The sequence below is a fragment of the Cuculus canorus genome, chromosome 4 (genome assembly GCF_017976375.1).
Source record: "Cuculus canorus isolate bCucCan1 chromosome 4, bCucCan1.pri, whole genome shotgun sequence".
Lineage (NCBI taxonomy): Eukaryota > Metazoa > Chordata > Aves > Cuculiformes > Cuculidae > Cuculus > Cuculus canorus.
Genome location: NC_071404.1, coordinates 17,301,645 through 17,317,953, shown reverse-complemented (window position 1 = coordinate 17,317,953; position 16,309 = coordinate 17,301,645). Strand labels below are relative to the sequence as shown.

The window sequence follows — 16,309 nt, the reverse complement described above, 5'->3', positions numbered from 1 at the left end:
AGTATGTGTGCCACAGTTATTGAAAATATGTGGAAAATTGTGGCCCTTGCAGAAATGGGAAAACAAGGAATTCTAACGAATCTCAGTGAAGCTGACAGAACACTAGTCACTGAGGTAATGAAAAGCTGGTACCAGCAGGGCTCCAGCATGTTATTCCCGGTTACCTGTGTTCTTATTTCCAATAATTCAAATTATGCTATGTAAGAGAGGAATTTCTGTGTTTTTCCTCAGTTTACAGCAACTTCTGAGGAGAGAAGGGAGTAGGAAAAATGTTGTAATTCATAAAGTGTAAATATTTACTGTTTTGATCAATGTTATGAGTCCAATATGTCTACACAACCCACACTACCAAGAAGTTGCTCAGTCTCTGCAGTGTGGTAAAACGGACAGGCACAGGCACATACAGTGCACCAAGTTAAACCTTTGCCTGTAATCTGTTGTAAATCCTTACCAGATGGTGGCCTAGAGAGAACTTTAGTTAGCTACTACAAACAATGTGAGTGTTAAAAAATAGCTGCCGTGGCACAAACTGTGCTACAGAAGTTTTGTTGCCCTCAGAAAATGAGAGAATGCAGTTTCTGTGCAGAATACTTCTTCAAAGCTTTCTACTTGGCATTGTGTCTGCATGATATATGCAAATTTATTGCAGCCTCCTAAGCAAAGATTTTTCTAAAGGCTTCGCTCTTTTTGTTCTTTTTCCAAAGCTTCAGCAAGAACAGAACTTTCTCTGTAGCAAAGAACAACTAGAAAGTCCCTGCAAAGATTATTTTCAAAGGAGTAATCTTTGATTCTGGGTGTCTTGTGACAGTCAATATTGTGGCTATTTCTTTTTTTCTTTAAAACTTTTTCTGACCAGGCTCTTTAATATTATCTTGCATGTTGATGGGAAGCAGAATGTGCTTAAACAGAAAATGTGACAGCACTAAAGGAACAAACTCAAGTTTGGAGCAGCTGTAAGGTGTGAGGATTTCCTGTGAAAGACTTAAATTACCCGCTTGGTCTTTCTGACTAACAGCAACCTTGAGGAAGCTAAACTTATAAAACTTCTTTTGTTTCATCCATATTTTTGGGAAATTTGGGAACCTTTTGTTTACATGAATGAACTTCACTGACTGTTATCTGATTCACTGCTGTATAATTTCTTCAGATCAATTTTATTTTCTGTCAGGAGGGGTGCAAAGAGTGTCAGCTTAATTTCATGTCCCAATTGCTTCAGATGTTGCTGTTCTGTGGTTCGTCATATTTAGCAGTTGCCCTGTGCTTAGTCCTGCCTGTGCTCTGATTAAAGCTCACCCTGTTTAGACCACTCTATGGTTTCAATCCTGCTCATACCTGTTCATCTCTTTATTACCTGCTTCACGTTGCAGCTCTGCCCCCTCTCACATTGCCCCTCACTGCATATAAGCTAAGACTCATTTCGAGGTGGTCTAGTTCAGATGTGAATAAAGCAGTATGTGCTTTATAAGTCTGCCGAGACCCTAAAAATGCAATTACTGTTTATGCTTGTGTCATATTGTGTGTTGCTGGATTTTGAGACAGAGACAGAGTACTGTAGGGTAAGTGTATTTATCTTGCTTTTGATTGCTATGAAATGAAAGAATGCGGAGTCAGTGTGGGGAATGGACGATGATCGTGTTGATGAGAGAAACCAGCATATCGAAGGCAGAAGATGGTAAAAAGGCAGTTTTGAATATCTCCAGAGAAGGAGAATCCACAGCGTCTCTGCACAATCTGTTCCAAAGTTAAAATACCTGGGTAATTTATTATATATTTGTTGGGGTTTTATGTCTCTTCAAGCAAGTTTGTCCAGCCATTGTAGAATAACAGGTTCTAGGGCTTCTTGCATATCAGTGCTGAGGTACAGGTTCCTTTCTGACTTGCCTTTCTTTCATGTCCAAAGACATGGCTGATGGTTTAAGAGTATAGTTTTTGCACATTATTTTGTTAATGCAGATGAATAAACAGGTGGTTGTAAGAAAATTTCCTTTCAACATCTCTGTAGTGTAAGTAGGTGGTCTTGTTTATTGGCTTCAGAAGCGAGGCAGGTAGGTGTTACTCAGGAGTTGTGCTTCAAGGGAACAGGGCCAGAATGGTCTCTTGCAAGTAGGAGTGTGGAAGCTGAACCAGCCTGATGTTTCCAGTAATTCAAGGAAAAAATTTGGGAATTGTATAAAGATAGCTTCTCTATAAGTTGTAGGGAGAATTTATCTGAGAAGGCTGTTTTTTAATTAGTTTAGGGATGAGGGTTGTGGCCCAAATTGCGAAGAGAGGAGTGTACTTTTTGAATCTGGAGTTGGAAAGGAATGGTCTGGACTGTTTGAGTGAATGCATAAATTAGACTCTGCATTTGTGGACTAAAGTGGTTTCTTATTGTGTGGCAGGTGGGAAGATCTCTGAGACTTCCCACTTTGCTTACTGTCTGCGTTTTCTTGTTGCTCTGCGGAAAAAGGACAGACTGCTTGGGGTGAGAAATGCAGAAGAACCCTCTGCACCAACATGCATGGTGGATCCTTCAGCCATCAAAATTACTGAGCTCCCACACTGCTCTGCAGTGGAACCAGAGCCCAGTGATTGCTGTGGGATCAGGGACAGTGAGAGTGAGCAGAGCTGTTAGGTAGATATGTTGCAGTCAAGGAGAGGACCCTGGCTTACCTGCAGAAGGAGACCTCTTCAGGGAGCCGAATCTGACCGTAGTAAAGGCTAATGGCTAGAGGCTTTGTACCTTCAGGGAAGCAACCAAAGCCCCACTCAATTCCAAGCATATTTTTAAAATGTCAAACTGAACTTGCAATGAAACTTGCTGTCAGATATCTGGAAGACTTTTATCGTTGATGACATCTGAAAGGCTTATATATCTTTCCTGGTTTTCTTGGACTTGCAAGAGTTATTCATTAGTCTGAGTCATAATTAGAGAGGAAAAAAAACAAGCTTGCAGTCATTTAATTTCATTAATTTGAGACTATTTTTTGCTACTTATTTATGACAGTAAATATGGTCAAACTAACCTGTATTCAGAGAGACAGTGAACTCTTCAGTGTGTGCGTGTAATCCATTGACTCTGCTACAGATGAAGGGGAAAGGGATGCAATACTGTGATATGCATTAGAATGAGATAGCATTAAAGCAGTTATTAATTTATCATGTATATTATCTATGTAATTCTCCCCTGTTGTTGTGAAAAACCTCCATTCAGTGTGACATGAATGCTTCAGTCATGGTTCTTATTGGTTTGCTTGAAGTCCTTTTCAGAATAGAAGCCTAATATATTATATTATGCATAAAAAGATAAATTAATTTCTGGCATAATTTGATTAATGCTCGAGTTGCACTGTAACTGAACTGGCTCAATGGAATTCTTTGAGTGAAGATGAAACATAGCACTCCCAAAGGTTTTACTCCAACTGTTTTCCTGTCACCTAAATTTGAAAGGCTTTCTTGGCAGAAGAATTTGTGACTAATTTACATTGGTCCTTAATAGCCAGACAGCTTATTTTTAAGTCTCTATTATTTTTTTTCTATCCCTTTCTGTAGAGCAGTTCTAAGAAACGAGCCTAGTGATAACCTCATTTTCTTGCCTGGGTAATGAGATCCTGAATGTATGTACACAATACTCTTGCAGTACAGGAGTCGATGATTACGTTTTCTTGCCTGAATCTCCTCAGAGGTGCTTAATATTTCATCACAAATTGCATTGGTAAATTAACAGTTCATCTGGCTAGCTAGATTTACTAGAGCAGATGGCTTTTTGCATGTGTGATGGGAGCAGGAAGGGGATGGAGCAAAGCAGTAATGTAATTATCCGTGTAAATGAGCCTCACAAGGTAAATCTCTTTAACCCCAGTGATAAAATGTGCTCCATGCTAAAGCCTTGGATTACTGGTCCTGTGAAACAATGTGTGCATCTGGTCAAGCCAAGATTTCAGAAATAATCCCATTAATTTGAAAACAGAGGACATGACTTTTTATCACACCTTCCTAGCACTTCTGTGTTTGAAACAGAGTACCTCCTTGCGGCTGATTTCTACCAGTAACGCAGAAGAGAGTTGTGTGAACTTAACTTTAGTTCAATTTTAAATAAAAGCTCACTTGAATGTTAGAGATAAGATATCCTAACTAGGAAGGAAAGATACATAAAAGCAAAGCAAAATCACAGGCTGAATTTAATGTGAGCTGAGGTGTGTCCTCACTGTGCTACAGTGAGCAGTGTAGCCATAGGTGAAAACACGATGTTTATGTTTATAGGGTACCTGGCACAGGACATTCCCCTGCGTAACCCTTAAGTGCTATCAATGCGTATAAAACGTAACAGGGAGATTCTTGATACTGCAAAACCACCCAGGCACGTTTGTGCTTACAGATGTGTGTGTGAGTAGCAGCATGTAATCTCGCATTCAGTTAGAGCCAAAATTATTTTTGCATAGGAATACACATGACTCGACATTTCATTTCAAATTAATTAGCTGGGAATATGTCTAATTCAGTTGATACTGAAGGCTACTGAGATAGTAAATTCATGGCAAACTGGTCAATCAGTGTGTGCTGCCTGGTAAGAAAACCACCCTGAAGCTTCACATTACTTCTAAAAAATCATTACAAAGTAACGTAAGTAGTAAATCTTTATTCATCAGGGAAATCTTGCATTCTGGGAAATTAAGGGAGAAAATAGGCTGTGTAATAGTGGCTAGTGTGCTATGCATGAAACCTGTATTATTCTTGCTATTTAATGTATTCAATCCATGTAGGAAATTTATGTACCTATTTTCAAGCTTGTTTGTTATAAACCTAAAGGTGTTCCAGTTTCTGATGAACAGGCCTTAGAGGCTTGAAGTTTCAGAGCCACATGGAAAATGCTATTTTCTGCATCCGTTTATTGTAGTGTATTCAGGTTGATTTCTGTTATTTTTTTTGACTGGTAGGCCATACGTTATGGAAGCAGTATAAGTAAAACCTGTGAATTGGGAACATTCTGAGCAACTTAAGCATATCACAAGGAATCAGAACAGTTTGGGGTTGTTTTTTTTGTTTCTTTTTTTTAAGTATTGGATGTTCTCATTGGAGATACTCAAACCCCCTGGCTGGACGTGGCCCTAGGTAACCTGCAGTGGGTGACTGCGCTGACCCAGGGGGTTGAACTAGACAATCTTGGAGGCTCCCTTCCAGCCTCAACCATCCTCTATTTCTCTTGAGTAGAGATATATACATGTGTATAGATTTATATAAAACTTAATGTAAAATGTCTTTTTTGGTTAATTTTCATTTTAATTTATGATGGGGGCAGACACTCAACTAGAAGAATGGGTAAAAACTTTCAGCTTTTATATAACAGGGAAGGTTAATGCCTTTAAAATTTTACCTTTTACCAGTTCCTGGCAGTAGGAAATGCATCAAAGGAAGCTTTTGTCAATAATACAATTTGGCTTTCTTACATGTTTTCTGGCAGTGTTTTCACTCCTCCATTAAATAATTTATTAAAAAGTCAGTGTGATGGTAGTACAGCTTTGGAATAATTTAGATCAGAAAGGAACTTCAGAGGTCATCCAGTCCAACCCTTTTCCAAAGCAAGATGGACATCTGAGTTAGGAGCAGCCTGGAAGTGAGGGCGGGTTGCCCGGAAGCTCTCCTGCTTGGCTTCAGAGAAGAAGCAAGGAGGGTGCTGCCACAGCATCCTGGGCAGTTGGCTCCCGTGTTTGACTGCCAACATGCAAACAGTCTGTACCCCTTCATGTCTCTGAAGATTGTAGAAGCTATTTGTCTTCTTCTCCCTCATTGCATTCTGCTTAAAGTTGGTAGAAATTTCTGTCTAGTGGTTGTTCTGCAGCAAGTTGTCACACAATTCTAAACAATTGAATAAATATATAAACAAAAGGGTTATTTTAACTCTTTTCTTTTCCTGCTTGCCAAAAGGCATCTAGCTGTAGAGAAAGCCCATTGCATTACGTATTTTATCCACCAATGTTTCTTAAATTTACTTGTTTGTATCAATGTACTTACTAAATAAGAAGAAAGAAGTGTTTTCTCTGATGAGGAAGAAAAAAAAATGTCTAACAGACAGCGTGAACTATGTTTCTGGGGTTTGTGCAGTTTTGCCTCACTTGGTTGTATACCTCCTTGCTGCTCAAACTTCCAAAGAAACACAGATGCTGCCTGCGATGGTCTTGATACAGGGAGGACTCTGCTGGTCCTAGTGTGCAAGACATCTTAGAGCTACGGTGCTGCATCAGTTGTGTGTTGCCCATGCAGCGGTGTGTGCCCTTTCCTTCAGGGGTCTCCTGACTCTCATGCTGCAGAGCTTGAAAGGATTTGTAGGGATGTTACTCTCTTGTTTCTCCCAGGTGCTGACATTTTTCATGTGTTTTGGATTTACTTCTGTTACTATGGGATTCAGCTTTATCTTCTAGCATATGTATGGTCTTCCCAAAAGGAGGTTGCCTCACCATAGTGAGTCCTTGATTGTCTACTTTTAGCACTCTCTGCATTTTAGAATATACTCCGTCTGTGGGTGATTTGTGGCTTGCTACTCTGATGACATGTTGACAGGTTTTGTTTTATTTATTTTTTATTTGGCAGTCTTGCTGGCTGCAGCTTCCTTGCAGGGAGTGCCTTCCTTGAATTAGCAGTTGTTGCCTCACTCTTGTGTATTTGCTTTGCTTGGACATCATTTTCTGCAGGGAACTCTTTAGGATCTCTTCGGCCTGCAGATCCGTCAAGTCCATGTTCCCTCTGCAGAGTATTGAGGAGGGAGGACTATGCACGCTGTTTGCTCAGGGTCTGGTTTTCCTGACCCACGTATGGGTTTAAAGAGGTGTGAGATCACAGGTCCTGTGAACCCACTGGAGATATTAAATAAGTGCTACAACAAATTCTGAGAGGGTTTGGATTTTGTGGGACATGAGCAGTCAGTTTTGAACTTATAGGCCCTTTATTGATCCCCAGGACAGGTAATTTACTGGATAATTTTTTCAAGTACGTGGAGTTGCATATGGTGAGGCTTACAATGTTGCGACAGTACTGTGAAGTCCAGCACTGTATGGACGTAGGGGGCAGAGTGCTTCCCTATGTCGAGGTGTGCTCCTTCATAATGTGTTTTCTCTTGGTCAGAGGAGACCAAATCTTCAGTCAAAGTCACTTTCCCCCAAAACTCAGACACTGCTGCTTGTACACAGCTGGCATGGAACACATCTGAACCCACTGGTGCTCCTCTGAAGCAGAAGGTCTGCAGAGGGTTCGTCTCTTCAAGTGTGGGGTGTCACAGAAGTGAGCAGGAGCAGCAGTTCCCATTTTATTTCCTATAGTGTTGGCAAAACCTTGGTAAGGGTAGGCTGGTGGTATCCCAAAAAGGTTATCCGTTTCTTGCAGCTGCTGGGGTTTACTGAAAGAAGCTGATGTGGTGAAATTATATTTATTTTCTTAAATATTTGTGCTGCCTTTCTATGTTTTGTTGGTGGTTGCTGTATTCTGTCTACCTTATGAATAAGTTAGAAATGAGTGTGTTACATGAAGCTGCGCACACTTGGTAGGTTGGCATGTGTTAGGCTTTTTTATTTGTTTTGGTGGTATTGTGTGCTCTCGCACAAAGACTGTTGGTCCAGAAACAGAAAAAAAGAAAATAAAGAAAAAAAAATATTGGGATAGTCTTGGCAAGATAAGGGCTTCTTCCTTCTACCATTCAGTCAGAAGTTATCATAAACATATTTGTTTTCCATATTATATTCTGATTCAATGTATATATGTATGTACTTGTCATGAACGTGAAGCAAAAATACTCAGAAATTTTTCCAATTAATTGAGAGGTTTGTGATTAACTTCTAATAATGATGGTATGGTACAGAGGATGACCTCTGAAAAACCCTCACTCTATTTCAGTTGGAAGTGGTTAATTGATAACTTGATTACTTCATGTGAGCTCATAAAATGTACAGCTGATTAAAAATGTTATTACTAGATAGCTCCATGGAAATCCTTAAGTGCTGTTGATGTTCTTAATTTCATCTTGCCTAGCTAATAGTAGAATTCACACCACCCTCTTTCCCCTGCTTTTAATATTTATGTTGTTTAAAACTCTGGAATATTCTTGCTTATTTTCAGATCTCATCAGAAAACTGGCACAGCAGAAGTTTGGAAATACACAGGGTGATTATCAAAAGGTAAATTGTCTATGTGTATCTGCATAAAATAGTGAAACCAGTGACTCTAAAATTCAGTTTTGTTTCTAAAATAGGAACTAGTATTTTAAAGCTGTAACAACAGGATGCAAGAATGAAATCTGTGAATGAAGTGTATGATAGTTTCATACAAAATTTGGTAACAAAGCCTTTCAAAAAATCTTACAAAGAAAATTTCATAAGCCATTGTAAAGAAGCTATGCATAGTTAAGACTCACTTATAAATTCCAGCTGTAATGTGATTGTGGTGTCTGTTGCACAAAGATTGAAGGCTCTTTGTATTGAAAAATACTGCTTTTATTTAAAAATGCTTAGAGAGCACTATTATTGCTCAGCTCTCATGTTGGCTTCAGCTGTCATCCTCAAAAAGCTGAATTTATATGCTGGTTCTGGTGCCTTTGTAAAATAGTTTACATAGCTTACTTATAAAGTATATTTTAGTTTACGGAGTGTTCTAATCACATCAAGGATAGTTTCCATTCTCTCTTTAGGTTTGTGGTTATCCTGTAACAGTGGAAATTCATAGGGTGCTTGGTAGCAAGAGAAGATAGAATATAATGTGGATCTGACTTTAGGCTCTTGGCTAGGACAGTACCCCGTCTTTGAAGCAATGTCACTGTTTGAGTTCCTGCAGTAGCAGGACCTTAGCCATGCAATGGATGCGTTACTTCGTGTGAGCTCCTTGCTTCTAGTCCCTGCAGTATGATGTGCTGTCAGGAAGATCAGTATGGAACTTGGCATACGGGACTGAGCCACTGCCTTGAATGATGACCTGAATGATCTTGAGATTTGATGGGGGGCAAAGCCTTGTGCTTCCTCACCATAAGCCTAGCATTCCAGTAGTTTGATAATACTGATGTGACATCTGAGTGTGTGTGTATTGCCATTGCACAGCATCAAGCAACTCTTGCTGATCCCATAGCCTTATTCTGGCAGGGCTCTGTGAGGGTGGTGCATCACAGATTATGCATGCACACCTAGGGAGGAACGCAGGGTGGACTTACTTGGTAAAGTCTTTGGACAATACCATTAGACCATAGGTGGTACACATCAGCGCGAGTATAGTGTTTTAGGTAACTAGTATGTAAGTCATAAGAAATTTGAGCCTAATGACAGCCATAATCCTGCATAGTGGAGATGCTTGTTAAAATACTGTCTGATTATAGGATGGCAAATACAATATTAAATGTGCTTGAGCAGTAAAACATAAAGATAAAGTAAAGATAGGGCATTTGTAGGTCCTAATTCTGACCTGAATACAGTGCTAAACTTCAAAACCAGTTTAGAAAAGCAAAATGTATTAGGACAGGTAGAAAGTCCTTGAGTACACGGAAGCATCAGTGAGAGGTAGCTGTGAAGAGGCCAGGATGGCTGTAGATGTGACTCTGAGCATGTTCACCGGCCTTCACAGTGGAGATAGGGAAGTGTGAATGTCACTGAAGGGTATGAGTAAGTAGGTAGAAATGTTGCTTCTGGTTTTGATCACTTACATTCAGGGAGAATGAACTCTGAGTAAGATGAGTTCAGCCAGTGTGTATAAAGATGATCTAGGAAACACATATCTTCAGAGAAGACTGCAAGAGTTTGCTTTGCTTAGTGAAATAATTGATAAAGGTGGTGGTTACTCCATGTAAATATACATGGAGAGGAAATGCCAGGAAGAAAAAACTAGTATTTGGGCAAAAAGATGGTGCTATCACAGAAACGAGGGGACAGAAATGGGCCACGTGAACATCCGTATAAGAAGACTCACTAGTTCGCCAAGTGTTAGGAACAGCACTTAAGTAGTGAGAACAGGAAATCTGGTTCTGATATTTATCCTGGTAAATTTCTGCTGTCGTTCCTCCATATCCTTTATTTTTATTCCTATTTGTAGAATGTGTTAGCGACCCAGGAGACACTTCCCACTTCTGTGCAGTGTATCCCTGTGTTCCCAGTTGGACTCCTACCATTGACATCTCCCCGTCCCCTGTTAGGGACAGCAATCTGCCAAGACAGCCTAGCAGCTGAGCACAGCTGCTGTGCCTGCTCCAAGAGAGCCAACTCGCTGCTGCTGCCATTGCTTTACTTCTGCTGGGAGACATGCTTGCTTAAAACGTTCAGAATTGTACTTTGTGTCGGATTTTTAAGGGAGGGTAGGCATTTGTTTTCCTCCTGTTAAAAGTATAGTTCCAAGTATGATTTTGAACATTCTAAGCATTTTGTACAGTAGAAGTTTCATAGATAATGCTTAAAAAAATTTCGCACAACTTGAGAACACTTCTGATTCTTAAACATCAGACTTCGGGTTGAGGGGTCGTGTTGTCTTTAGCTTGTCCACTTTCATTTTCTGTTCCACTTATGAGAAAGGGGAAAGCGTTATGAGCTGTGAACTGGTGATGCAGAGATGAAGGGGGAAAATACAAGAAATTGTGTTTCCATTGTGGAAACAAAACAGAAATTGGGTTCTTCAGAAATTTCTGTCATTCAATATTTAGTTTGCAGTGTTTTTCTGAAATTACAGATAAGAAATCAGTTAAGAACCTGATAAATAGACTTCTTCAGTCTTTCTTGGTTGCTGTTTCTTTTTTACTTTTGAATAATTTAAAACAAACCTCTACATAAGTAGTTAAACACGAGGGTAAATTTTGTGTGTAATGTGTTAAGGTCCCAAAACTACTACTAAACCTGCTGCTTTTATGCCAAAATAAAATAAGCATTGAAAAGTTAGTCAGGAATATCATAGGTCAGTTATGGCAGGTGGAATTCATGAAGAGATCACTAAACCACAAAGTAATGCAGTCTCTGGCCTTCTCTTCTGTGAGATGTGTTGGGAATGATATGAAACATGCTTAATGCAGAAATAACTGCTCTCTGTTGTTTTAAGATGGAAATATCTGTTAGACATATCCTAGCTTCCTTTCACTTATCAAGGAAACCAGAACTTATCTGCTATGTGTTTTATTGTAAATAATGTTCTGCAACGGTTTAATGGTGCTTCTAGGCATTATTTTACTTTAATGTCTGTTTATTATTGTTTCTGTGTTTTTAATTGTTGTGTTCATAGTTAATTATTCATTATCCACATGATTTGTTTTTGTGCACGCTGCCTGTGTATTACACACATTCTCCATTTGTTTTGACTTCCACAGCCAGAAAATGTTGTCCTGACTCTTCAGGTAATGTCTTATGGTAGAGGTACAATTTTAAAAAGAAACTAGCCATTTCTGTATGCACTTCTTCTGTTAAAACATCCCTAACTATTTCTAATGTTATATCTAACCCATCTAACCCATTTTAAAATATATGTTGTCAAATAACTTCTGCAGTGTTCATCTAGCTAGAAAATGGTAGTTCATTTGCAAAATCTGACCAAGTTATTCTTCCAAGCATCTAGTTTGTATTCTTCAGAAAGGATAACAACTTTTAAACAGCACTTAACAGCAGTAGTAGTAATAATAATAACAGGTTTCATCCTATAATTAGTAATTAGGTCAGAAATTTGTAACTCTGCTAATGGCAATGGTTGCTGTATTTGCATCAGTTGGTAATTAGGGACTGTGAGGAAAGGGCATCAGCAAAGCTGGAACTGGAGCATGATTGATAGCTTGTGAGAAATTGTAACTTATTTTGCAGGACAATACACAACCTCAGTTTCATCTGTTTAGTACCAAGTTGCCCTTGTGCTGGCAGATAGTAAAACAGAAGAGGACTCAAAGTACTAGTGTGAGAGTTAGCTCTCCTAAAACTGGGAAATGAAGGGAGAAAAGAGATTTATCAGGGAGAAAGACCATTGGGGGGAGTCTACACCATACTTGTCTACCTTTGGTCTACAGACACTTGCCCAGTCTCGTGCTGGATATGTTGACTTGTGTTTGTGGCAGAGGGAAGCAGCATGGCTAGCTCACAACTTATGCCCTGTAAGTGATGTCAACTTGTTTGGGGCTGTGCCAGGGCTGCCTGGCACAGCTTCTTGGTCCTGGGGCACTGGCACTGCTTCCAGCATAAAAGCTTGCTAGGAGATTGCATTGCAGCCTTCCCTTTCACTCCTTCCAGCTTTTGAAAGCATTCTTTTAGTTGCTGCTGCTTTTCTGTTTGGCAGCGAAATAAATGTCTTTACCTGAGAGAGCTTAAAATCCACTCCTTCATGTTTTCCAGTCGCTAAGCAGTTTTTACTCCAGCAGTTTGGAGAAACTTCTGCCATTACAGTTGGTCGTCCAGTGAGCTATTTGCAGTTTGTAGGAATTTTACATTCATAACTGATTAAAAAGAACAAGCCTCCCTCCTCCCTCCCAGATGTAGTGGTGATCTAGTCAGCCTTGCTGACATTTGGAGAGCCTTTCTGGAAACAGATGTGAGAAACAGTAAATTTGTGGGTTGGGAAAACAAATGTATTTATTTTTAACCTATTTCATTTGCATCAATTCACATTTGTTACTTGTGAGCATATTTCTGTCTTAGCACTCACTCCTAGTGAATAGTCTAGCTAAATAGTTCTTAGCTATCAGCATCTACAATGTTCTGTATCTTTTTGGTAGAAAAGTCCAATTATTGACAAAATACACCAAATCTATAACTTTGGTAACTTAGTAGATGATTTAGTCTGCAGTTTGACTTTAATTATTTCTGCTATATTGATTGCAGTTACTGTGTTATATCTGCTATTACCACTGTTTTTATCTGAATTACAGGCTATCTACTATGAAATCGGTTTTATAGTCTCCGCAGCCTTGGGATTGCTATTTATTTTGTTACTGCCTCTTGTGGGACTTTGCTTCTGTATGTGTCGTTGCTGTGACAACTGTGGTGGGGAAATGCATCAAAGACAGAAGAAAAATGCTGACTGTCAGAGGAGCTGTTTTGCAACATTTCTTTTTGTTGCTTCTTTAATAATAAGGCAAGTGTAATAAAGAGAACAATATGACGCTTGGTATAGCACTAATTTTGCAGTGTCATATGACAAATAATGTTACTGTACTAGCCTACAGCTACAGAAATGATTTTATTAGACTAATTGCTTATTAAAGAAAACGTGACTGCATTATAAGAATGCTTCTACCTTTGCTATCCACAGGTTATTATGTACTCACATGAGAGGAACGTAGGTGTGAAACAAAAGAAATTAATCTTGAATTCGGCAAATTAAGTTTTTGCTAGTCTAAAAATGGTAATTGCGGAATGTTACATTAAACTTGAGAACATAAGATACTGTGTCCTATGTTCAGTTACCTCCCACAGACAACTTGAGGTACAACAGACTGCTTTGTTCTTGATGGAGTAGCAGTGGTGAGAAAAACAATTCTGCAGCCTCCTTCAATATTTCCTGTCCTGCAGATTTTCTTATTAGTTCAAAACAATAGGTTTTCTTTGGGGCACTGAGTTGTTTAAACCATGCAAGCACTCACTGTAAAATCCTAGAGTTCAGAGACATTTCTGCACTATTAGTGTGAGGAATCTGCTTATGTCTTTTTTCCCCTGTAGATGATTTCAAAGCACATTGTTTGCTTTCAAACTTTTTATTTTCCTTCAACTTCTTCATATTTTCACCTGCCTACTATCCTTATTTTGTGATTATATATAAAAAAAAGAAATAGTCTTCTGATCTGTTTTGCATAACTGCTCAGTGAGGTGGGACTGACTTTGTCACTGCACTGTAATGTAGAATTTTTTTTTCTTTTTACTGCTGTTTGTCGTGAGAAATTGAGCCCTTGCCTATGCTCAAATGTAGACTGTGCTGAGATCAGGTATGGTAAAATGCTCTTTTTTTTTTAGGCGTCACTAACAAACATGACACGTATTCTGAAGACCTGAAAGGCAAATGGTATTGTAGGTGATAGGTGTATCCCTGCTGTGAGGACAAGACAAAAGTTCTTCATAGTACAATGGTGCCTCAAAGAAAGGAAGTTAAATTGCCTCTCAGCATGCTGAAATTGAAGGTAGCTCACAGAGCTTGCCAGCTGTCTTTACACCATGTTACAGAATGCTGTGTTGCAGGACGCTACGTTCTCGTTATAATGGCTGAGGAATATTGCCTGTCAGCATAGAAATTAAGAGATCATCGCCTTTGTTGGACTCTTTTAACTTGTGCATTTGGTGCCAGCTATTCTTGTAGTATGAAGTATACTCAGCGTTGGCAAATGCTTCTTCTCAGTTCATGACTGGGAAATTGGTGATCCCTAGTAACATGCTTTCCAGGACTGGAGAAACTGCCTCTGTAACTCATCCTTTTTTTAACTTTTGTATAAGACATCAGGAGTATCAGATGCTTGCCCTAAGGGAGGGGTTGGCCAGAATGCATCCAGTTGTCTGCAGCTTCCCACAGGTGGAGATAATCTTGTATGACTCCTTGTCTAAGTCTCTAATGCTGCGAGTGCTGCGCAAGGCAAGATAGGACTTTACAGGGCTAATATGAATGACCCCAGCCTGACTGAGTGCTCAGGTCTCCAGTACGCCTCTGTACAAAGCAGGATTTTGCTGCCCTTTCTGGATTGTCTTTTACAAGGGAAGAGAAGATGCTGTGTCGGGATCTATTTAAGCCCACGTCAGCTTGCTTACTGCTGTGCTGAAACAGAAAAGGGCAGTCTTGTTAGCCAACGTCCCAGAAGAAAAAACTGGAGAAAGTCTGAATACAGTAGAAGAAACAGAGAAACAGTTGTAAACAAATCTCAGACTTGTGGGTTTATTCTCTACTTATGTCCCAAGTTACCACGCAATTTCAGTGTAGGTGGAAAATTTACCCATAATAGTTGTTCTCAAAACCACTCATCTCAAGCACTGTGCCACAGCTGCATATATAAGCTGTGACTACAATCAAAAGAGTTTACTCCTGTGCAAGTAAAATGCTTATGGCTGCTTACAGACACAGCCATAAGAACAAAAAACTTAAATGATCTCCACTAACAGAGAGTTACGTCAAGATGTTCCATGAAATCATTAAGATGAGTCCTCTCATTGTTTGGGTCTAGTTTAAAGTTCATGCAGCAGTGGGGGCTCTTGGGAATGTTTCACAAACCCCTGCCAGATTAAGAGTCTCTGGCATCTCGGTCACCAAGTGCTGTGCCGCTACAGAAGATGCATTTAGCAAGGCACATCCATCAGAGTACCCTGAACCCAGATCTGGGCCAGTGAAGATTTGGAGGGCCTTTTAAAGCAGTGGAATATACATGTGGGCAGTTGCTGGAGGGAGTGGAAAGGATGTCTAGGTGATGGACTTCTTCAGGACATACCATTTAAGTACATTCTGCATTCTTTCCATCTCTCTTGTAGTGCCAGCTGTTCTGGGATTCTCTCAGTCATCAGATCAGAACTTGGAAGAGCAGGAAACATGAACAATTTTTGTTTTTTTCTTTTCAGGCCTTGGTATGGAAAGGGGGGTCCAAATTGTCTTTCTTGGCTGGGACAGACACGTCAAATGTGTGATAGAAAGTATTAGTAGGGAAAAGACATTGAACATGGAGCTCACAGCAGATTGTGTGTATATAGGCAACAACTCTTGAAAGCGATTAACATGTGGATGGCTTTTCTGTGTCTGACACATATATGCTGTTAATGCAGATTTTACAAGATGTCAGCTAGTAGATTTTACTTAGGAGGAACATTATTTCTTCTCACTTTTCCACTGATACAGTGCTCTGGTAATTCAGATGAGGTTTTAATACTAAGTTTGCTGGAATAATATGTAAAGGAAACACAAAGATGACACATGAATTTTTAATATTTTTGTTTAAAAAAGAAGTTCTACCTAGATGTGCTCTTGGAATGTAAGACATATGTGAGAAGTATGCTTTTCTCAAGGACATGTATAAGAAACAAGTCAGAAGTCTTGTGATTGTGTACAGAGTTGTTTATCTTAAAAATAAATAGGCCTTAAGTGTATCTTTTCCAGGGATGCATTTTGTGTTTTATCTGTTTCTTTTGGTAGATGAGTCAGAAATACATATATTTATAGCGGGTATGGTAATTCACCGGTTTTATACAAGAATGATGTCATTTATACAAGAATGATGTAGGATTCTATTGCTAAAGAGCACGGGATGTAGAAATAATCTGTCAGATAAGTAGCCGAGTAGGTCTGATATTCCAAATTTATCATTAAAACAGTTGTGTATTTTTCTTCAAAGGTTTACTGGGAGTGTAGCGACAGAGCACTGCTCTTTCATCTTATTTCC

At 39.3% G+C, this 16,309-nt stretch overlaps 1 protein-coding gene across 12 annotated transcripts in view; it reads left to right on the top strand.

Annotated features, from left to right (window-relative positions):
* The window catches only part of PROM1 (prominin 1), a 63,532-nt gene that overhangs the window by 11,890 nt on the left and 35,333 nt on the right, over window positions 1-16,309 (top strand). For 9 of the 12 annotated variants that reach the window (XR_008449697.1, XR_008449703.1, XR_008449700.1 and 6 more), the window contains 3 exons: window positions 8,086-8,144; window positions 11,294-11,320; window positions 12,833-13,038. Coding sequence is in view for 3 of the 12 variants with exons in the window: in XM_054065683.1 (XP_053921658.1) it covers window positions 8,086-8,144; window positions 11,294-11,320; window positions 12,833-13,038 (292 nt within the window). In the remaining 9 variants the exon portion in view is untranslated. The remainder of the gene's footprint in view (window positions 1-8,085; window positions 8,145-11,293; window positions 11,321-12,832; window positions 13,039-16,309) is intronic. The other 3 variants (XR_008449704.1, XR_008449702.1, XM_054065684.1) reach the window with 1 other exon arrangement.